Here is a 23,182-nt window from a genome sequence, read left to right as displayed (position 1 = left end):
CCTATGAGCAGCTTTGGTTCAAAGCTGTTGGGAAATTCTAGGTGAACGTGAAATCAAGTCAGGACACTCTAACTTTTGCCGGGACCTGCTGTCTTGGGAGACACTCAGGCTGGCCATTCAGCACTCCAATCTCTTCAAAGACAGCAAATCATACCCACTACCTTTGTGGCACCCAAAGCACAAGGGCTCTGAACCGGAGGACCCCCAGGTCTGAGCCGCCCCCAGGCTACCTCCACTCAGAAGGCAGGGCTCTGGCTCCCCTGGGCTAGCCTGGCTTTGCCCTCCTGAGTCTGATGGAGGTCGCTGAGGCAGCTCAGAAGCTCAGGGGGTCGTCACCTCCCACGATTCATGCCAGCAAGCACTCTGCCTTGGCCCCTTTCTCTCACCCCATCATCATCCACATCTGCCAGGGAAGGAAGAAGAACTGGTCAGGTTCTGTAGACCCTTAGGGGGATCTGAAGGGTTGGGAGAGGTTCACGGGTTCTGGAACGATGTCCATAAATGTAAGTCCGGTCATTGAGTTTCTTGGGAAGAGGACAGATTCTCTTAGGAAGGCCTGAGGGGACTGCTGGTCAGAGACCCAGGGGAGGGCCATGGGGACCGGGGTTGCTGGGGTGCTGAGATGATTAAGCAGGGACTAGAGGTCACAGAGTCCCACCTGGTATTTGGCAGAAGAGGAAACTGCAGCCCAGAGCGGGAAACGTGCCAAGCAGTGGTACAGGGAAGGCCCTCAGGGAAGGCTCCCCTTGAGAGGACAGACAGGCCTCCTGGGGCTGGGGAGGCTCTGAAGGGTTCTGGCCACAGTCAAGAAGAAAGATGACTCCTGTGGCGCAAAACTCAAGAGCATCTTCATTGAACAACTTAAAAAACCAGTGGCTCTGGGACCCTCCCCCAAGGGTGCTCTGTCCTGATGTCATGCGCTCCCTGGGTCTGCACAGCTCCTGAGGGCAGACAGGAAGGAAGCAGCGGCCTCTGGGAGTGCCTGCCCCAGAAACACCGCTCACAGGAGCCACAGGGAACCCAAGGACACCAGCAGAATGTAGCCAGTGAGGGTGACTGGGCTCAGGAAGGCAGGGCCAGCCCTACTGATGAACCTCATGTCCGTGATCTGCCTCTTAATCCAGTGGGTGAAGTAGGAGGTGCTGGTGTAGATGCCTGGGAAGCGGTGCTGGTTGCAGCTCAGGCTCCAGCTCACCACCCCCATCTGAATCCAGGAGTTGTTCACCTGGCAGACGAGGGAGCTGCCAGAGTTATCCTGTGGAGGGGAGGAGGGGAGGCATGAGGGAGGCAGGGCCTCACTGCAGGCTTTGCAGAAATTCACACCTTCTTGAGCCAGATCCTTAGCAAGAGCTGCCTTAGGCTTATGCTGCCCCTGAAAATGAGGCATGGCTAGGAACCTAGACTAGAAAGCTCTGCCCTTGGGCCCCAGCTCAGGATCACACTGGCCTCTCTCTTCATTCTCCTGCTAACTCTCTGACCAGAATCCCCCGGTCCCCACCTCTGTCCTCCCTTAAATCCTGGTGGGCCTCCAACGTGCCACCCTTGACCACCTTCTTTCCTACACTACTGCTTGCAGAGTGACTATTTGCAATGCAAACCAGCCCCCTCTTTTTGTGCAAAGCAGGTGCATGTATAAGAATAATGTTTATAACAGCATGCATCAAAAAGTCATAGCTGTTATGTCTGCTGAAGGTGGGTTTATGATTTTTTTAAGCTTCCTCTATACTCTTCTGTAATTGTTGAAAAGTTTTATAAATCAGAAAAACAGCTCTCTCTATATATTTATATACATATCTATATATAGTAAATGTAATTCAAACCAAGATTTAAAGAACATAATCTAATGAAGAGTGCATGAGACACTTAAGGAAAAAAATAATAAAACTATACCTAAGAATTAAATGAAGACTTACATCAAGGTAAAGAGATATTCTGGTTCTTAAGTGAGGCGACTGAAAACAACATAAAAATGCCAATGCTCAGCCCTTGGCTTTCTGCACTATGGAGGACCAGAACACTGCCTGACCTTGCTGTAGATAACTAAATATGTGTGAGGTTAAAAACCTCTCATTTTAAATGCACAGATGAGCCGGCAAGAAAATAAAGACTCCTCAGAGTCCAAAACCCAGGGAGGTCAGCAAAGCCCACATGGCTTTGGTCCCAAGGCTATTTGTCAAATCTGGCGAAACTGAGCTTCCGTTTTCACAGTGTCCTTCATCGGCGCGGGAGATAAAAGGCAAAACCCAGGCCTGCACAAGCAGGAGAGCCTAAGACAAAACCTCCTGCAAAAAGTTACACCTCCAAAAAAGACCACGCCCTCTGAGGGAGGAGAAACTGGGAGCACCTGCCCTCATGTGAACTTGCGATTCGAATTCACACTATGTGGGTGGTTCCAAAAACCCAAGCCAAGGATGCCATTCAAAGTGGTCCTGGGTTAGTCATGTACCCAGAGGATTCTCACAGAGAACACCCAAGAACATTTCCTCACTCTTTAAAACATCACCCCACACACAGGAAGTTGAGATACCATGAGCAAATGCCAGCCAGCAGAAAAAAACAAGAGCATAATTAGAGCCTGCTCATCTTGAAACTCAGGGATTATCACACATGGAAGGTTCAGAGTTTCTGGTAATGCAGCACTATTTCGTAGGCTGGGGAGGGAGTGTCTGGGTGTTGGTTATGTTATTCTTTATTCTCCATATATGTTTTATAAATATGCTTTTGTCTCTTCAATAGAGAGTAAAAACTATTTTATTTTTTTTTTAAAGATTTTATTTATTTTTTAGAGAGCGAGCAAGAGAGAAACAGCCTGAGAGGGGAGAGGGTCAGAGGGAGAAGCAGGCTCCCCGCTGAGCCGGGAGCCCGACGCGGGACTCGATCCCAGGACCCTGGGATCATGACCTGAGCCGAAGGCAGACGCTTAACCATCTGAGCCACCCAGGTGCCCGAGAGTAAAAACTATTTTAAAAGATTACAGGGTCGGTCCTCCTTACATTAATCTCTAAAGTTCAAGCAATTCCAAATAAAATGCCAGGTGGATTTTTTTTTTTCAGGACCTTGACAGTCTGATTCTAAAATTGATATTGAAGGATAAGAGTCCATGAATTCTATGACACGTCTGAGAAAGAAGAGCAAACGGGAGAGTCAGGCTGGGGGCAGATATGACCTACCAGAGAGTTAGATATATTTCAAAGCTGTAATTACAGAAACTGTGGCACTGGCATAAAAATAGGAAAATAGACCAGTCATGCATTGGAGAGCTAACCTGATGCCCGCACGTGAGGAGTTGTAGCACATGCTCCAGCAAGCTCTGGGAAAGGGGATCTCTGTTGTAATGGGGGGAAACCGATGAAGAAAGATGAAGTTGGATCTTACCTAACAACACTCCAGAGGAATTAAAACTGTCAATGTGAAAAGTTAAAATGATAAAGCTCATTAAAAACATGTAGGACTATGACTTTGACTTGAGATGAAGCATATGTTTTAAAATAAGACTCAAAGCCCACAAACTTAAAGCAGAGAGATGTGTTGGGCTTAATTACATCAAAGCTATGACTAGTCAGTGAAGGACACCGAATCTCATTGAAGATAGATGATGAATTAAGATAGGGCATTTACTCTGTCTAAAACTAACTAGAAGTCAATGTTTAATATATGCAAGGACACCCTGAACATTAACAAGCAGAGAAAGAGAGTTGAGAGACTTCTGGGGAAGATGGAAGAGTAGGACGATCCTGGGCTCACCTCGTCGCATGGATACACCTAGATATCACCCACATCAGAGTAAATAAACCAGAAAATGACCCAAAGACTGGTAGAGCAGACTCACCACAGCTAAATGTAGAGAAGAAGCCACACTGAGGAGGGTAGGAAGGATGGAGACCCAGTCAGGGGCCAAACTGACCTGTAATACTGTCTGTGGGAGGGTGGGATGCCACAGGTGCAGGGAAGAGAGAGGAGCAGACCCCACCCCAGGCACAGGGGATCCCCTCTGCAGAGACAAATGCCCATATCATTTGGCTCTGAAAACCAGAGAGGCTTAACTTTGTGAGTTCTTACAATCAGTGGAGCTTAACACCTGGAACTTTAAAAAAGCAGTGGCTCAGCTCTGAGAGAGCCAGAGGGTGATAGGAAATTGAGCCCCTGCTCTTAAAAAGACAGCATAACAAACAGCCCTTGAGATACAGCATAGAAGTAGCAGTTTAAAAAACACCTAGGGTCTATGAGAAGGAGATTTATTTACTAATCTCAGAGTGTGTGCTGGAGGGGCAGGGATCTTTGGGAGACTTCTCCAGAAACAAAAGAGTCGGCGGGTGCATTTCCCACCCCTACCCTCCCAGCCTAGATACACGGACACCTGCAGGAGCCAGCCCCCTGAGAACACTCCCCACCCAGTTTGCTAACAGTGCATCTCACCCCCACATTCTTCTATGGATGTACCCCCTCCATCCCAGCTGGCCTCAGCAGGAGTTTTCCCAGGGAGCTGCAGGTCATCCTCCTGCAGTGGACCAGCACAGACCTTGCTGGGGCTGTGCATCCTGCACCACGTTCTCCTGAAGACGCACCTCCTCCAACACACCTTTGACGGGAGATCATCCAAAGCAGTGCCACAAGCCTGGCAGGGTGCAAGCAGCCTCAACAAGGGCCAGCACCAATCCAAAGTGACTCTTGCCCTGGAGAGAGGGGAAGATAACCACACACACCAATCCAACAGCAGACATCTGGTCTGACTGCAAGTCCCACCCACCAATGAAAGTTTTCAGGGGACAACACCTAAAAAGAGCACCCTGCAGTTCAATGCTACCACGGTTCTTGCAAATACATGGTCTGACTTAACGCAAGCCCATGGCAACCCCAGACAGACCTAGTAACAACATAGGTACCAAATCCTGCCCACAACAGGCAAAGAGAGCCATTGTAGATGATTGGACTGGAGGCAAACATGACTCAGCCACAATAGTAGGGTGCACATAACACACATAGGAGACACCCCGGAAGTGCCAGGTTCTGGTGAACAGGGAACATTATACTGCAGGGCACTACAAAACCTCTTCTTCATAAGTCTCCTACTTGGAATAGAAGAAGATGTAGCTGACTTTCCTAACACATAGAAACAGACACAAAGAATTAGGCAAAATGAGGAGACAGAGGAATATGTCCCAAGTGAAAGAACAGGACAACATCACAGCAAGAGAGCTAAACAAAATGGAGATAATATGTCTGATAGAGAATTTAAAGTAATGATCATAATGGAGCACCTGGTTGACTCAGTTGGTTGAGTACCAACTTTTGATTTCAGCTCCAGTCATGATCTCAGGGTCATGGGATTGAGCCCCGTGTCAGTCTCTGTGCTCAGTGGGAGTCCGCTTGAGATTTCTTTCCTTCTGCCTCACCCCTCTCCCCCCTGCCCCATGCACGTGCTCTCTGTCTCTCTCAAAATAAATCAATAAGTCTTTAAAAAATAATAATAAAGGAATGGTCATAAAGATACTCACTGGACTTGAGAAAAGAGTGGAGGACCCCAGTGAGTCCCTCAACAAAGAGATAGAAAACATAAAAAAGAATCAATCAGAGATAAAGAACTCAATAACTGAAATTAAAAATACACTAGATGGAATTAATAGTATTTTAGAGGAAGTGGAAGAATAGAGCAGTGACCTGGAGGACAGAGTAATGGAAAGCAATCAAGCTGAACAGGAGAGAGAAAAATAATAATAGTAAATTAAAATAGATTAAGGGAACTCAGTGACACCATTAAGTGTAATAACATTCACATTGTAGGGATCCGAGAAGGAGAAGAGAGGAAAGGGGGGACAGAAAATGTATTTGAAGAAATCATAGCTAAAAACCTCCCTAATCTGGGGAAGGAAAGAGAAACCCAGGTCCAGGAGGCACGAAAAGCCCCCAATAAAATCAACCCAAGGAGGTCCACACTAAGACACATAGTAATTAAATGGCAAAAAGTAGTGAAAAAGAGAAAAAATTTTAAAGCAGCAAGAGAAAAAAAACAGTTACACACAAAGGAAACCCCATAAAACTATCAGCTGATTTTGCAGCAGAAACTTTGCAGGCCAGAAGAAAGTGGCATGATATATTCAAAGTGCTGAAAGGAAAAAAATCTACAACCAAGAATACTCTATCCAGCAAGGCTACCACTCAGAATAAAAGAAGAGATAAAGAGCGTCCCAAACAAACAAAACAAGGAAATCATTACCACTAAACCTGCCCTACAAGAAACGTTAAAGGTGACACCTTGGTGGAAAGAAAAGACCATAAGTTGGAGTAAGAAAAGTAGGAAGCACAAAACCAGTAAAAATAACTATATCTTTAAAATTAATCCAGGGACTCACAAAATAAAAGGATGTAAAGTATGACACCATAGACCTAAAGTGTTGGGTAGAGGGGAGAGGAGTAAAGAATGGGTCCAAACTTAAGTGACCACCAACTTAATAGAGACTGCTATATGCAGAAGATGTTATATACAAATCTAATGGTAACCACAAATAAAAAACTGATAATAGATATGTAAAAAATAAAGAGAAAGGAATCCAAGTATATCGCTAAAGAAAACCAGCAAACTGTGAGAGAGCAAGAGAAGAAAGGAACAGAGGAGAACTACAAAAACAACCATAAAACAAGTAACAACATGGCAATGAGTATATAACTATCAATAATGACTTTGAATGTAAATGGACTAAATGCTCCAATCAAAAGACATATGGTGACAGAACAGATGAAAAAGCAAGAATTATCTATACCCTGCCTACAGAAGACTACTTTCAGATTTAAAGACACATGCGGATTGAAAGCGAGGGGATGGAGAAGCACTGATCATGCAAATGGAAGTGAAAAGAAAGTTAGGTAGGAAGAGAGTTAAGGGAGACTCCAGAGTGTACACCCCAGTCGCCAGATCCCTGACAGTTTGGCGAGGTGGGGACCCCCACCCCCTCCCAGGAGCACCGAAGGAGGGAGATGTGGTAGGGCTTGGCAAAGTTTAAATCAAATTTAAATCTAGACTTGTAATCAGACAGGGCATGTAATAACTAAAAGTGACTGCCCAAAATGATGTTTGAGGGAAGGAAGAACTTTGACATAGGGCATGTGGACCTGGGGGCAGGGACTTGAAAGAATACAGCCATTTAATGTGGATTCTCTAACAAATTGAGACTTCTCAACAAACAAATACAGGAGGGAATAAGTAGCATGATATCATTTATGCACGTGAAAATACACATACAGTGACCCTATGCATTTTTCAAAGATACAGGTATCTTTAAAGATATGTAATAAACAGATTTGAGTAGGTGCCTTTGCAGGGTGAGAATATGGAAGATGAAGGGGAAAATCAAGACAGTGATAATCAAGCTAATGATGATAACGTGAGGACCCTTACCTAGAGAGAAGATTAACTGGACTCCGGGGGCCTATAGGAAAAAAAAACCCAGAGAGAATAGTGGGGAGAGAGAAAGATCTCAAATGTGGACATTCTCTTACCACAGTGAAATAGAACCAGAGCCCATGACAAAATGTGAACTACCCTAACAAAGGAAAAGAAATTAACTTTCAAAAATGTTAAAGTAAAAACAGAATTAAAATCTATGATTATTTTGTAGAGAGATAAGAATACCACATGTGGCCAAGCCCATGGGATATGGGCCTGAACTGCACATAAGAGTCCCGGTCTAAATATTTACATCAAACAAGAGAGAATGAAAATAAGTTATTCATTATTGTCCTCAGTTATGTATTACCACACATTCAGCTCAAGACACCTGAAAAGGAATTAATAAAGACAAAAAAGGGATAATCAGAAAGCAGAAAATCATAGCCTTGAGAAATGAAATCAATAGCTAGTTCTTAAAAAAAAAAAAAAAAAAAAACAGAATAGGTAAGCACCTTGTAAATCTTACCAAGAAAAACAGAAAGGGAAGGAAAATGCAAATACTTCATGGTGTGAGTAAAAAAGAGGCGAGAACCGCATCCTGGGAAAATACACTTCTTCAGAATCTGAAGAATGTTTGTAACCTACTCTTTGTGGATTTAAATTCTGGATGAAATGAGTAATTTCTAAGAAAATGCAAATCACGTAAGTCCAATAACCATGGGCAAAACAACTTAAAATTTTGCCCACAACCGGTACCCCTCAAAAGAAAACAGACCCACATAGTTTCAGAGGGCAACTTATGTCCAGCATTCAAGGAGCACATCATTTATATTGTTTCAAATGTTCCAGAACTTGGGCTGACATTTTTCAAGTGAAGCATAGTCTTGATTCTGTATCTTGATACAGGGGGGTGCCTTCCTCAGCGTTCCTTAAAAAGGAGCCCAGACTCACTGGAGAAAGAAAACAAAATGCAAAGGCCAGGTGGGTCATGCTGCCCTGATGTTTCACGCAGGACACTTCCTTCCCAGGCCAGTTCCTTTCCTGGGCCCTGCACCCACAGGGCCCTGTGCCTGGCCCAGGGCCCAGCACGGGCCGTCTGTTGTATGAATAAACAAATTAAACATGTTCTAAAAAAAAAAAGATATTATAAATCTGAATCTGACAGATGAATGAAGCAGAAGGACACGGTGAGCAGGGAAAGACAATCCTGGCACACAAGCTAGGCAGACATGAGGAGTCTTTTCTCAGGGCTGACTCGGCACATTTGATCAAAGCAGGGAGGATCTTGAGAGCTGCAGAAAACACGTTTTATGAAGCAAGGCATTCACTCCTGAAATAAAATGCTATAGCAGAACAGGATGGAATGGCTCTCTCCCTGGTAGACGACATGCCAGATGAGCACTGTGCTTCATGATGAAGGCCAGCAATAAGAAAAGGCCCAGCTACAAACTCCATTTGGAGACGTGCCCAAGGGATTGAAAAAAGCAAACATCGTGAGAACCAAAAAGTCAAAATCGTTACTAATTACAGCTCCTAGGAGTGTAGGCCTGCAAAGCCCGAGAGAGTCAACTAAAAACTCTTAGATATAATAAAAGAGTTCAGCTCGCTCTTGTCAACAAGATATTTTCAACAAGAGGATGAGTCTGGGGGAAGGAAATGAAGAAGGTGAAAATGAAGGAAGGTCTTGTCCTGCTGAGGAGGAAGTTGTAGATGCTGATTAACTCTATTTGTTAATTCAGGTCTAAATACGTGTGTGGAATATATAAGGTGACCAGTAGCAACGTGAAATTGAGACGTGACAACTTCTAAACTGTTACAGCAGAAAAGTAGAGTGGGAAAAAAAAAATCAACCCAAAACATAAGGAGGGGGGACAAAAAGAAACATTCCTCTTGGTAAATGGATTAAAGGATATTCTCCCAGATATGCTAACAAAAACAGCATCCAGCTTTATGCCGTTTAACAAGAGACACACTTAAAACAAAATGACACAGTGTCTCTCAGAAGACAGAGCAATCATTCTGGAATATAGTTCTTGCACTGCAGTAGACAAGAAAAATCAGAAGCATACACACTGAAAAGAAGGAGTCTCTCTACTGAGATTGTTCAGTTGGAATGCACATGGAGAACAGCCAGGCAAATTATTTAAAAGGAGAATAATAAAGGAGGACTTGCCTGACCACAGACAAACAAACAAAAAAGGAATTAAAAAGCTACAATAATTTAAGAAGAGGGGTGTTGGCAGAGGAATGAGACTGTAAGAGTCAGAAACAGACCAAAATAAGATGGGAATGTAGAATATAATAAAGGGGGCATTTCCTTTTTTTTTTTTTTTTTTTTAAGATTTTGTTTTTAAGTAGGCTCTATACCGCGTGTGGGGCTCGAACTCACAACCCCAAGATCAAGAGGCACACTCCACCAACTGAGTCTGCCAGGCAGCCCCTAAAGGGGGCATTTCTAATTCATTGCCAAAAAAACATTAAGTATTCAATAAGAGATTATTTACAAAACTGGCTATATGTGGAGGAAAATAAAACAGATTGTTTCTCTCAACCTTCCGATGAATCAAAATTATAATATTTAAAGAAAAGAATTAAGAACATGCATGAGTGAATAAGTTTATAATCTTAGGGAGGGAAAGGTACTTCTAAGCACAGCACAAAAACCACTTCACCGAGGGAAATAATGATAAATTTTTAAATAACTCTCTATGGAGAAAAGTCCACACCGAAAAAAGGCAAATGACGGACAAATAGGGTAAAATATTGTAAAGCATTTTATGAAGGATTAAAACTTCCAGTTCCCAAAGTTTTAAATAACTTTTTATTTCAAAATAATTTGAGACTCACAAAGAAGTTGCAAGTATAATATTTTTACCCACATTTACTAATTGTTAACGTTTTACCATATTTGTTTTATAATCTCTCTCTCCATATGTGTATGTGTGTTTATATAAAAAGTGTATATATTTATAAACCATTTTAAGTTAAGTTGAAAAAGACATGATGTTCCTTTACCAATAATTACTACAGCATATAATATCCAGAGATTTTACAAATCAATAAGAACAAAAGTGGCTTAATAGAAAATCATGAGCAAAGGACAGAGAAAAGTGTAAAGGGTCCACTGAACACCTCAAGCATCTTAGTCCGGACTCCCTTTGTTCTTTTACAATTTATTTAGAAGTCGAGTTCTTTCCCTGACCCTGGGAAAGAGCTTGAGCAGAACCAGAAGGCTTTGCTCACTGTGGTTAATGTAATCATAGTTGCCAGGTTTGATTTAAAGTAAAACTTCTCCCCACTGCTGTCTAGGGCTTTTGGCAAACAGAAGGCCTGGGAAGGAGGAAGCCAGATCTGTTTTCCCCGTTCCTTCCCTTCAGCAACCGCTCCAACCCCATCCTGCTAACCAGTTTTCTGAACCTGCCAAGGTTAAAGGAGGAGAGTGAGGAGGCGAGAGAACCAGCTCATCCCCCACGCACTTCCTGCTCCCCTGGTCCTGGGGAGATTGACAGCCGACTCTGCCCCTGAGTGGGCAAACTCCATACTCTGAGTGATCTTGTTGAAACCCCTCACAGGAGATCTGAGTGTGGGACAGGCACCCCCATCCCTTAGATGGGGAAGAGTGAGTGCATAGAAGCCGCTGTTTCCTGGGAGATCCTCCTCATAAAATCACCTCCCTCTCTACGCTCTTGATCCTGTGATACACATACATTGTGGAATGTCGGTCACACAACTACCTTTGAATCCTGATACACAGTGTATTTTGATGATTTCGTTGAAACTTCCTACTTAATAGCCTGTTGCATAAGCAATTTACAAAATTGCCCGATTTCATGAAATTAAAGCAGAAATAAAAGTTTTAGTCTACCAGAGGAACAAAAGTTAAAATGAAAATAATGCCTAATGCTGGTGATGACACAGAGAAAGGGGCACTCATATACTGTTGGTATTTGAGAAGGCTAACTTGTCAATATCTTTTAAAAATTTTAAATGTGCATACAACTGATCTTGTAATTACACTTCTAAAAATTTATTAGAGAAATATTTGAACAAATGTGCAAAGATCTATGAACAAAGATTTTTACTCTGGCATGGTAGAAAAATACTGAAATGAGTTCAGATGTCTATCAATAGGAGAATGGTTAAATAGATTACGACATAACAATATGAGAGACTTGTTGTTCAGTATTCAAGGAGAATGGAATGTATTTATATAGACAGTCCAAGATAGTTCAAGATCTATTTCAAGTGAAAGTAAAAAATTTGGAGAATAAAATTATAGTACAGTCTTTCATTAAAGATAAAAACTAGTGGGCACCTGGGTGGCTCAGTCGTTAAGCGTCTGCCTTCGGCTCAGGTCATGATCCCAGGGTCCTGGGATCGAGTCCCGCATCCGGCTCCCTGCTTGGCAGGAAGCCTGCTTCTCCCTCTCCCACTCCCACTCCCCCTGCTTGTGTTCCTGCTCTTGCTATCTCTCTCTCTGTCAAATAAATAAATAAAATCTTTAAAAAAAATAAATAAATAAAAATAAAAACTAGAAAAAAACCTAAAACTTTCTTAGAGTTTCATATATGTATAGAAAGAAGTGTTAAGGATAGAAACTAAACAACTTAGAGCAGAAATTTCTAGGTAGTTTGATTATAAGAAAGTTTCATTTTCCAACTTTTTTATTTATGTACCTCTTTTTTAAGGAGATGCATGCATTTCCTTTCAAATCACACTATATATTTTTTAAAATAAGGTAGTCATAAGGGAATCACAACAGTACAAAATTTAAGAGATGAAACCACGTTTAATTAAAAGATGATTTCATGGTTTTAAATACTTTAAAGACAAAAACTAGAAAGAGTAAATCTTTTTGCTCACGAAGACAGAAAAAGAAAACCAAATCAAGCCAAGGGAAGCAGAAGAAAAATTAAGAGAAATAGAAAACAATGAAATAAATATTAAAAACTACATACCAGGCCACTAGGCAAGTTGCAACATATTCCATATCACTGGTATCACCATAGAGCCAATTTTATGACCACGTGACAACTGGGTCAGAAATGATTAACAAAACAAACAAGCATACATGTATTTGGAAATAATAAAAAAAAAACACTTCCAAATAAGTCGTGGGTCAAAATGAAATAACAATGAGAATTATAGAAAATATTTAGAACTGCATAACAGTAGAAATGCTACATATTAAGATATGTGGCATTAGGCTAAAGCAGTATATAGAGGGAAATTTGTAGCCTTAAACATCTTTATTAGAAAAGAAAAAAGTCCAAAAATACATTGAAGGTCTTCTTTATCCACTCATCTATCGATGGACACTTGGGCTGCTTCCATATCTTGGCTGTTGTAAATAATGCAATAAATGTAGGGATGCATATATCTTTTCAAATTAGTGTTTTCATTTTCTTCAGGTAAATGCCCAGCAGTGGAATTATTGGATCATAAGGTGGTTCTACTTTTAAACTTTTTGAGGAAATTCCACACTGTTTTCCACAGTGGCAGCACCGGTTTGCATTCCCACCAACAGTGCAAGAGGGTTCCCCTTTCTCCGCATCCTCACCGAGTCCTGCTGTTTCTTGTGTTGTTAATTTTAGCCATTCTGACAGGTGTGGTGATATCTCATTGTGGTTTTGATTTGCATTTCCCTGATGATGAGTGATGAGAATCTTTTCATGTGTGTGTTGGCCATCTGTAGGTCTTCTTTGGAAGAAATGTCTTTTCAGGTCCTCTGCTCATTTTTTAATCCGATTGTTTGGGTTTTTTGTTTGTTTGGGGTGTTTTTCTGATGTTGAGTTGTATGGGTTCTTTACATATTTTGGATATTAACCCATTATCGAAAATATCATTTGCAAACACCATCTCCCATTCCGTAAGTTGCCTTTTCATTTTGTTGATGGTTTCCTTTGCTGTGCAGAAGCTTTTTAGTTTGATGTAGTCCCAACTGGATTGTTTTCATTTTTGTTTTGCTCTTGTTAGCCTTGCCTGAGGAGACAGATTCAAAAACATATTGCTAAGACCGATGGGCAAGAGTTTACTGCCTATGTTTTCTTTTAGGAGTTTTATGGTTTGGGGTCTTACATTTAGGCCTTTAATCCATTTTGAGTTTATTTTTGTGTATGGTGTAAGAAAATGGTCGAGTTTCACTCTTTTGCATGTAGCTGTTTGGTTTTCCCAACACTACTTATTGAAGAGACAGTCTTTTCCTCATGGTATATTCTTGCCTCCTTAATTAACCTTTGTCATAGGTTAATTAACCATGTAAGCATGGGATTGTTTGGGGGCTCTCTATTCTGTTCCATTGATCTGTGTCTATTTTTGTGCCAGTACCATACTATTTTGATTACTCTAGCTTTGTAGTATAGCTTGAAAAATCTGAGACTGTGACACCTCCAGCTTTGTTCTTCTTTCTCAAAATTGCTTTGTCTATTCTTGGTCTTTTGTGGTTTTATACAAATTTTAGGATTTTTTTTTTCTAGTTCTGTCAAAATTACTGCTGGTATTTTGGATAGGGATTGAACTGAACCTATAGATTGCGTTAGGTAGCATGGACATTTTAATGATTAATTCTTCCAAACCATGAGCATGGTATATCTTCCCATTTATTTGTGTTGTCTTCAATTTCTTTCATCAATGTCTTCTAGATTTCAGAGTACGAGTCTTTCACCTCCTTGGTTAAATCTATTCCTAGGTATTTTATTCTTTTAATGCAATCGTAAATGGAGTTGTTTTCTTAATTTCTTTCCGCTACTTCATTATTAGTGAATAGAAATGCAACAGATTTCTGTATATTCTGTATATTTCTGTATATTCTATGTGTTGTTTAATATTTACATATTAAATATTTAATATTTACATTGTAGATTTTCCAGTTTTATTTTATTATTGATCTTTTGTTTCATTGTGGTTGGAAAATATCCTTGGTATGATTTCAGTCTTAAATTTGTAATATTTATCATGTCTCTTTTTTGTGATTTAATCAGGGGATTCTTCTATGTATACTTGAGGAAAATTTGTATTCTATTTTTCTTGGATGGAATGTTTTCTATACATCTCTTAGAACCATGTATTATGAGATATGCTTCAAGTAAAAAATGTTCTTGTTGGAAAAAAAAAATAGTAACTTTAACTGAGGGTACTCATTTAAAATAAAGCATATCAGAGGGGAGGTGGGTGGGGGGATGGGTGAAATAGGTGATGGGGATTAATAGTCCACTTAGCATGATAAGCACTGCATAATGATGCATAAAATTGTTGAATCACTATATTGTACACCTAAAACTAATATAACACTGTATCTTAACTAGACTGGAATTAAAACTAAAAACAACAAAAAATTTTTAAAAAGAACTGCTTTTGCTGCATCTCAAAGATTTTGAACCATTGTATTTCCATTTTCATTTGTCTCAAGGTATTTTTTAAATTCCTCTTTGATTTCTTCATTGACCCATTGCTTATTTGGGAGTGTGTTGTTTAGCCTCTACATTTCTATTTTTTCCAGGTTTTTTTCTTGTAACTGATTTCTAGTTTCATACTGTTGTGGTCAGAAAAGATGCTTGATAGGATTTCAATCTTCTTAAATTCACTGAAACTTGTTTTTGTGGCCTAACATGGAATCTATCCTGGAGAATGTTCCATGTGCACTTGTGCACTTGAAAAGAATGTGTATTCTACTGTTTTTTGGATGGAATGTTGTGTGTGTGTGTATATATATATACACACATATATATAATATATGTATATACAGAACATTCAGCATATCTGATCTAGTGGGTTGTTCAAAGGCACTGTTTCCTTACTGATTTTCTGTCTGGAAAATCTATTCATTGAGTAAGTGGTGTGCTAAAGTACCCTAATATTATTGTATCACCATAAATTTCTCCTTTCATGTCTGTTAATATTTGCTTTACATAATTAGGTGCTCCTACATCGGGTGCATAGATATTTACAATTGTTATATCTTCTTGTTAGATTGATCCCTTTATCATTATGTAATGCCCTTCTTTATTACATTAAGGTTTTTTTTTATCTCTTTTGTCTAATATACGTATTGCTACTCCAGCTTTTTTTTTTTCTTTTTGCTTCAATTTGCATGGAATATCTTTTTCCATCCCTTCACTTTCAGTTTGTATGTATCTTTAGTTCTGAAGTGAGTCTCTTATAGGTAGCATATAAATGGGTCTTGCTTTTTTTTATCCATTCAGTCAATTGGAGCATTTAGTCCATTTACATTTAAAGTAATTACTGATAGTTATATATTTACTGCCATTTTGTCAATTGTTATCTGGTTGTTTTTATAGTTCTTCTCTGTTCCTGTCTTCCTCTCTTGTTCTTTTCTCTTGCAATTTGATGACTTTATTTAGTGTTTTGCTTGGATTCCTTTCTGTGTGTGTGGGGGGGGTACCTATTATAGGCTTTTGACTTGTGGTTACCACTGAGGTTCATAACATCCTATGTATATAGGGGCGCCTGGATGGCTCAGTCGTTAAGCGTCTGCCTTCGGCTCAGGTCATGATCCCAGGGTCCTGGGATCGAGCCCCGCATGGGGCTCCCTGCTCGGCAGGGAGTCTGCTTCTCCCTCTGACCCTCCTCCCTCTCATGCTCTCTGTATCTCATTCTCTCTGTCTCAAATAAATAAATAAAATCTTTAAAAAAAAAATCCTATATATATAACAATCTATTTTAAGTTAACATCACTTAAGTTTGAACATATTCTAAACACTACATTTTTATACCCCCACCACCTCCACATTTTATGTATATGATGTCATATTTTACATCTAGGAAACAGTTTTTGCAATGGATGCCATTGGGACAAATGAAATTCCACATGAGGAAGTAAATAAAAATAGTCCTCTCTCTATCTTACACCATTCACAAAATGAATGCATGTGGACTTAAGACCTAAATGTGGAAAACAAAATTTCCAAACTTTTAAGAAAAAAAATACAGGAAAACGTCTTTATGACCTCAGGAAAAGGAAGGATTTCTTAACTAAGACGCAAAAAGCATAAACCAGAAAGGAAAACACGGATCTACATTTGACTGCAATAAAACCTAAACTGCTGTTCAGCAAAGGACAGCGTAAACATAATGAAAAGCTGGGACAAGATATTTGCAATATATACAACGAACACAGAACCAATATCCAAAATATAAAAATATAATAAAAAGAAAAAGGCAAACAATAGAAAATGTGCAAAATATCTGAAAAAGTGATTCATAGAAGAAGAATCACGAATGGAGAACGAGCATGTGAAAAGATGCATAACTGCTCAGTAACTGCGGACATGAACACAGTAACCACAATGCCATAGTATTGCTCTGTTTCTCATCTAACAGAATGGAAAACATGTTATAGTCTGCCAGTACCAAAAATGTTGGCAACAATATGGAACAGAATTCTCAAACACTGCTATAAGAATATGGATTCACACAAAACTTCGGAAAACAATTTGGCAATAACTATTAAAGACGAAGGTATGCACAGCCTGTGACCCACCAGTTCCTTGCAAGACGCATCCTGTCGAGAAATTCTGGAACGTGTAAATAGGGAGATGTGTGTGAGACTATCTAGCAGTTTGTGATATGAGAAAACTGAACACTGAGGTACCTGGGTGGCTAGGTCTGTTGAGCATCTGACTTTTGATTTTGGCTCAGGTCACGATCTCAGGGTCATGGGACGGAGCCCTGCGTTGGGCTCCATGCCCAGCAGGGAGTCTGCTTGAGAGTCTCTCCCTCTGCCCCTCCCCCACCCCCTGTGCATGCACATACTCGCTCGCTCTCTCAAAAATAAATAAATAAAACCTTTTTAAAAAAATTTTTAAAAAAAGACCTAAGATGCATTGCCATTATTACCATTATTGTGGACAAGTGCAAAGAATATTTTCTGCCCTATTTTACAGACTTGGAAACTGAAGGCCAAGGAAAGGAGATTTTCATAAGGTCACACAGTGCCCTGTGAAAAGGAAGACATGTCCCCTGAAAGCCCTCTCCCTGCCCTGGGCCACACACCCCGCACCTGACAAGAGTCCATGCCCCATTCTGAGCTGACGCAGAGCATGTCTTCCCCAATGAACTCCTTCTGGTCCTTCAAGAAGAGGAACTGGTACTGCTGATGGCAGGTTTCACTGTTTATGATCTTGACAGCCACCTCCTGAAGACTGTATGGAGTCTTTGGGGTTACTGAAGAGACTGAGAGAGAGAGAGATCCTGCCTCGTCATCCCTTCAATCATTTGGCATGCCTCCATCTTGAAGTTGTCCAGATTTACTAGGGTGGGAGGCAGGGCCATTTCCTGGGATGGTAATTTGTAAAGACCCCATCCCCACAGCCTGACTTTTGGAAAAAAAAAAAAAAAACCTAAGCTCAGGGGCGCCTGGGTGGCTCAGTTGGTTAAGTGACTGCCTTCGGCTCAGGTCATGATCCCAGGGTCCTGGGATCGAGTCCCGCATCGGGCTCCCTGCTCTGCGGGGAGCCTGCTTCTCCCTCTCCCGCTTCCCCTGCTTGTGTTCCCTCTCTCGCTGTGTCTCTCTCTGTCAAATAAATAAATAAAATCTTTAAAAAAAAAAAAAACCTAAGCTCATTCAAAAGACTGAAGCAAGAGTATCCCCCTGAGCAACATCTAGGCACTGAATGAGGACAAGGAGAGACTCCTTCAATAATTCAGGTTTCCTGAGGGTGGGGGCTGAGCACTCACTGCCCCATGGCTACCTGGCAAGATGTCAAGACCCCAGAGCCCTAAATGTGCTACCCCCTGGAAGGCAGGATCCCACAAACACTCCTAGATTCTAGGACTCGATGGTGGCACCCACAGAGGCCAGATCTTCAGGAATTATTGGTGCCTGGAGCTAACAAGTATGCATGACTGCAGCCCAATGCCTTACTGCTTCCTGAGACCATGGCCCATGTGCCACTTGCAGACAGAGAGCCCCATTAATAGCCAAAGATTGATTGCCTGCCATGCTGCAAGGTGAGGGCTTGGCACTAGATTTAACTTCACTTTGGCAACGGAGGTTCATGGAAGCCATGTGCATCTTTTACACGAGAGCACTGTGTGTATCTTCCTAGCAACAGAGGTCAGGATAGTGTGCAGCATGTGTGAGCCCTCAGGAATGTTTGTTGATGGAGTGAACAAGTGAATCAAGGAATGAACAAATAAGAGGCACCTGGGTGGCTCCGTCGGTTGGGCGTCTGACTCCCGATTTTGGCTCAGGTCATGATCTCGAGGGTCGTGGGATCAAGTCCCATGTTGGGCTCCGGGCTGGGCATGGAGCTTGCTTGGGATTCTCTCTCTCCCTTTGTCTCTCTCCCCCCTCCCCAGCCCCTGCTCACTCTCTCTCAAGTAGATTAATTAATTAATTAATTTTAAAAAAAAAAGGTGGGAATAAACAAATGACCCCATGCTGAAGTTGTGTTCTGAAGAGGCCAGCGTCTTGGGACCTCTGCCTGCCTTCACTCACCTCCAGTGCTTTTATGTCCCCACCCGATCACCCAGCACATGGTTCCGATAGATGGCTTGAATCTGTTACTGGGTAGGCAGACAGGCTGGATGAGCGGGGACCAGGAGATGGGGTCCCTGAGCTTCAGGAGAGCAATGTCCTGGGATATGAGGTTGTGGAAATCCTCGTGAATCACGATGCGGGTGAGCAGGAGCTGGGTGCCGTTGTCTGGGAGGCTCTGGACTCCCACCCTCACGGAGTACATTTTGGGGTCCTTGGATCTGCAAGGCCACGGGTAGGAGGCAGGTTGCCAGCAGTGAGGCCATAAGTGGTTGGAGAGACACAGACTGAGCACAGGGTAACCCAGCCAGGCCCCTAGTCCCAGATCCCCAGATTTACCGAGGGGGCCCCCAGGCCAGAAAGCAAAGCCCCTGGGACTGGCTGGGTGCCCTGACTGACCTCTGCAGGCAGTGCGCAGCCGTGAGGACCCACTGATGGTGGATGAGGGAGCCGCTACAGATGTACGTGCCCAGAAACAGGATGCTCACCTGCCATGGCCACTTGCCTACCTCCACCAGCTTCCCCTTCACCATCTTGCAGGCGATGTTGGTGTGACCGCAGGTCCGCAACCAGGGTTCTAAGGAAAAAGGTAGAAAGGGGACTGTGCCAGCCCCGAGCAGGTTCTCAAGCGGCCCTCCCAGCGCCGTACACAGCAGACCATCGAGGCAGAGACGGCCACATTCCAGCCATTGCACAGGTGGGCGAGGGCGTTTCATACAGCCCTAAAAATGACAACCAAAGGCCCAGAGGCAGCAAGTGCCCCACCTGATAGAGCAATCCGCCAAACAAGGGGGACCGGCCGGCCCCTCCAGGGCTTGTTAGGAACCACCACCCCAGGGTTTATCTCTGTGTGCTTGTTTACACAGGCAAATGGTTAGAGTAGCAAAGGAGGAGACTCATCCCAGGAGTGAGTTGCTGGTCAGGGGGTAGGTGATGGGGCACAAGTGAGCAGGATGGCTTGTAGCTGTGCAGGGATGTGGCATTGTCCAACTCCAGCACCCGCCTTCACAGCCCCCCCAGGGTGTGCTCTCCGTGACCATATGAGGAAGTGAGTAGAGATGCTTGTCGGTCCCCTCCTTGCCCCTCCCTGTCCCCAACAACAGGAGTGGGAGCAGAAGGAGCTACACGGAACTGGTTTTGAGACTGAGGCTTTGAACTGGCCTATCTTGGACTGGTATTTATTAACTGAACATTGTTGAGGACAGGAAAGGGAGAAATTCTACAGCAAAGGTTGGAGACCAAGATGAAAGACAAATAAAAAGGTTTTTTATGTATATGGCCTTCTGTCAAGTTTGGGCTGGCCAACAAGCTGTTAACACACAGTCATGGATCCTCACAGAGGCAAAGCTAGACATGTGTTTACACCCGTCGGAAGCTGGCGTGGTTCCAGAAAGTCTGTTTCCCTCCGTGTGCACGCCAAGCAGAGCATCAGGGACTCAGCAGCAGTAACCAAGGCTTGTCCTTGCTTAGGGAGGGTCCATAATGCTGGTGGAGGGGTTCATTAATAAACAGAACAAGGCTAATAATCTATGGTGGTCCATATACATTAGCAGAAGCACCTAGTGGGCCCTGCCTCATGGAAATTCCCCCCAAACCATTCTACCATGTCCCAAGGCTCCTGGTACAATGACATGTAGATGGCCGGCTCCCTTGCCACAGACTTCCGTGGCTGGACACCTTTACCCTCAACCAGGGCCTTCCACAGGGGTCCACGGGCACCCTCACGAGCCCCCACATCTCCATGGACTTTTGTCTTGCCTTGTTCTCTCCCTGCTCCCTTCTTGCTCGTGTCCCTGTCCGATGGCTTGCCGTCCTATGTTCCATCTCCCCCCCAGTGGGAGTCACATTTCCAGCTCCTCTCATGTGCTGTGATGGGGTCATGGCTACCTTGTTGTTTCAGATTACAGCCTGCCCCATGGACACTGTCCCATTCCGGGAGGGAAGAGGAGTTCCAGAGGCTTGCCCTTTCCTTTCTCACAAAGCTGTGGGCCCTGCAGAACCAGGGTTCCTTAGAATGACCTTCAGCACCTAAAAAGTGACAGTCCTAGGGGGCAGGCGTGGGCTTCGCCTCTGCGCTCCACACCCTTCATGGGTTCCCCAGGCTCAGAGAACTGCCCTCCTCAGAACTCACGTCCCAAACAACACCAACTCCAACCTCCTTCCTCGAAACCTCATGCAGGAATGGCAGGATTCAGCCTGGAGATGCCAGCACCCCCCCCCCATCTGGGGGGAGCCATGATGGATTGGTTGGGGGCATGAGGTATTACAGATCAACCTCGCCAGAGGCCCAGCCTCACCATCCCACACAGAGGGGACACTCGGGGGCTCAAACGGACTCCACTGCAGACGACCTCTACCCCTTCTTGGAGCCCGGAAGTCACAGCACACCCACTTACAAACCGCACCTTGATGTCGCGGCCCACACTCACCTGTGGTGACAGGAAGACCTATTGTGGCTCAATGACCTCTGTCTCTGTAAGGTCACAGCCTGCCACCCCCACTCCCACATTATTGTAGGCACCTCAGTCAGCTCTGTGGAGCAGTGCCCGTCCTCACCATCCTAAAATGTCCCCGATGTCTAGGGGCAGCCTAGAGTGGGAGTGGGAGAACACTTGCTCACTCGCTCGCTCGCTCTACAAGGCACTGGTCTGAGAAGGGGAGTTGCGCAGTGAGGGGAAAAAGAAAGGCGAGGTCCCTGAGTTGAGGGACATGTCCCTACTCACAGATGCCATGCGAGCATGTGTCCTGCCAAGTGGAAGAACGGTCAGCGGGCGGGTGACCTGAGCCAGGGCCGCCACCAGCAGATCACACATGGTTGCTTAGAGCAGGGAGCCAAGAGGACTTCTGTCACACGGTGGCCCAAATGTTTCACCCCGGAGAGTCAACTAAAAACTGGTGTTGAATCCTGGCTCCACAAGTCACTTAAGTCCCCTGGGCCTTGGTTTCCTCTCGTGAAATGGGGACACCATAAAGCCCAGCTCACAGGGGGGTTGAGACCTTAAGTTGGTAGCGTTAAGCGGTCACTCATGCCTCACGTTGTCATCCCAAGTCCTGGTCCTCCTAGATTGCACTTCCCAAACAAGCTCATCTGGTCCATGGTTGTTAGCTTGTTCCCCAATTTCTTTTTTTTTTTTAAGATTTTATTTATTTATTTGTGAGAGACAGAGCCCAAGCAGGGGGAGCAGGGGCAGAGGGAGAAGGAGAAGCAGCCTCCCCGCTGAGCAGGGAGCCCGATGCAGGACTTGATGCCAGAACCCTGGGATCATGACCCAAGGCGAAGGCAGATGCTTAACCGACCGAGCCACCCAGGCACCCCTGTTTCCCAGTTTCTAATAAGGCTCTTCCCTCATGGTCATGGCCACCCTACAAACTAGAACGGCTGTGACACCGGCTGGGTCCCTAGGCTGGCACACCATGCTGGTGACAATGTGCCCCTCAGGATACAGAGAAATCTAGGCATGAGGACAGCACCCAGGCAAACAGCCCCCTCCTGCCTCTCTCCCACGTCCCTAAGGCCCTACCTTCAAAATACAGTGGGGTCCCAACTCTGGCAGAGGAAAATGGAGATGTGAGGCTCTGAAGATCTCCTGGCCCACACGCCATGGCTAGCAGGTGCCCAGCCTGCACTGGTCCTCATAAAGGGACGTGGGGGTGGGGTGGGGCAGGGCGTCTCCCCTGTGTGAGAATTCTAGAACTCATGGTTTGTTTATTCATGGTAGCAGGGATTGGGCCATTGCCCCAGGGTTGGGGGCTCACCCAGCTGGGGCGGAAGCAGGATCCCGAGAAGGAGACAGTGTGGTCATGGCGACGGCCCGCCAGGGTCACTGTGGGATGCTGCCACCAGGCCCCTCCCTGGAATGATTCTCCTTGTGCCTATCCCTGAGCCTGCGACAGCACCCAGTATCTGGCCCACGACAATACCTCCTGGGCTCTGGCTTGGCTTTGATGGTGCCCCTGTGTGCCCAATCCTGAGTCCACTACAGCCCACCTGTAGACCCCGGTGCCCGGTCCAGTCTCCTTCATGAAACCCTTCTGAGGGCACCCTGAAGGTGTAGAAACTGATGAGGCACTGGAAAGGGATGATGGCTCATTCCTGCTGGGGGGTGCCTGAGCCAGAACTAGAGTTTTCCTTTCTCCCACAGGCTTGGCTCCTGGGTAGAGGGAGGCCAGGTGTTCTGGGCCTGGGAACGTGACTTTCTGAGAGGAAGCAGCTTGCAGGCCTGGGTCTTCATGAGCCAGCAGAAGAAATGCCTTCTTGGGACAGCTCCCCAGCACCTCACTGAAGTCCTCTCCCCAGGGAC

At 44.0% G+C, this 23,182-nt stretch overlaps 1 protein-coding gene across 1 annotated transcript; it reads right to left on the bottom strand.

Annotated features, from left to right (window-relative positions):
• Positions 1-1,000: 1,000 nt before the first annotated feature.
• Positions 1,001-22,484, bottom strand: LOC110577671 (putative serine protease 46). Its single transcript, XM_021687072.1, has 5 exons — positions 22,403-22,484; positions 19,281-19,458; positions 18,843-19,102; positions 17,403-17,566; positions 1,001-1,255 (listed from the first exon to the last, which is right to left on the bottom strand). The coding sequence occupies exons 1-5, from the start codon at positions 22,482-22,484 to the stop codon at positions 1,001-1,003; spliced, it is 939 nt and encodes a 312-aa protein (XP_021542747.1).
• Positions 22,485-23,182: the final 698 nt, after the last annotated feature.

The sequence above is a fragment of the Neomonachus schauinslandi genome, chromosome 1 (assembly GCF_002201575.2).
Source record: "Neomonachus schauinslandi chromosome 1, ASM220157v2, whole genome shotgun sequence".
NCBI classification, from domain to species: Eukaryota; Metazoa; Chordata; class Mammalia; order Carnivora; family Phocidae; genus Neomonachus; species Neomonachus schauinslandi.
This window is presented reverse-complemented; position numbering and strand designations above follow the sequence as displayed.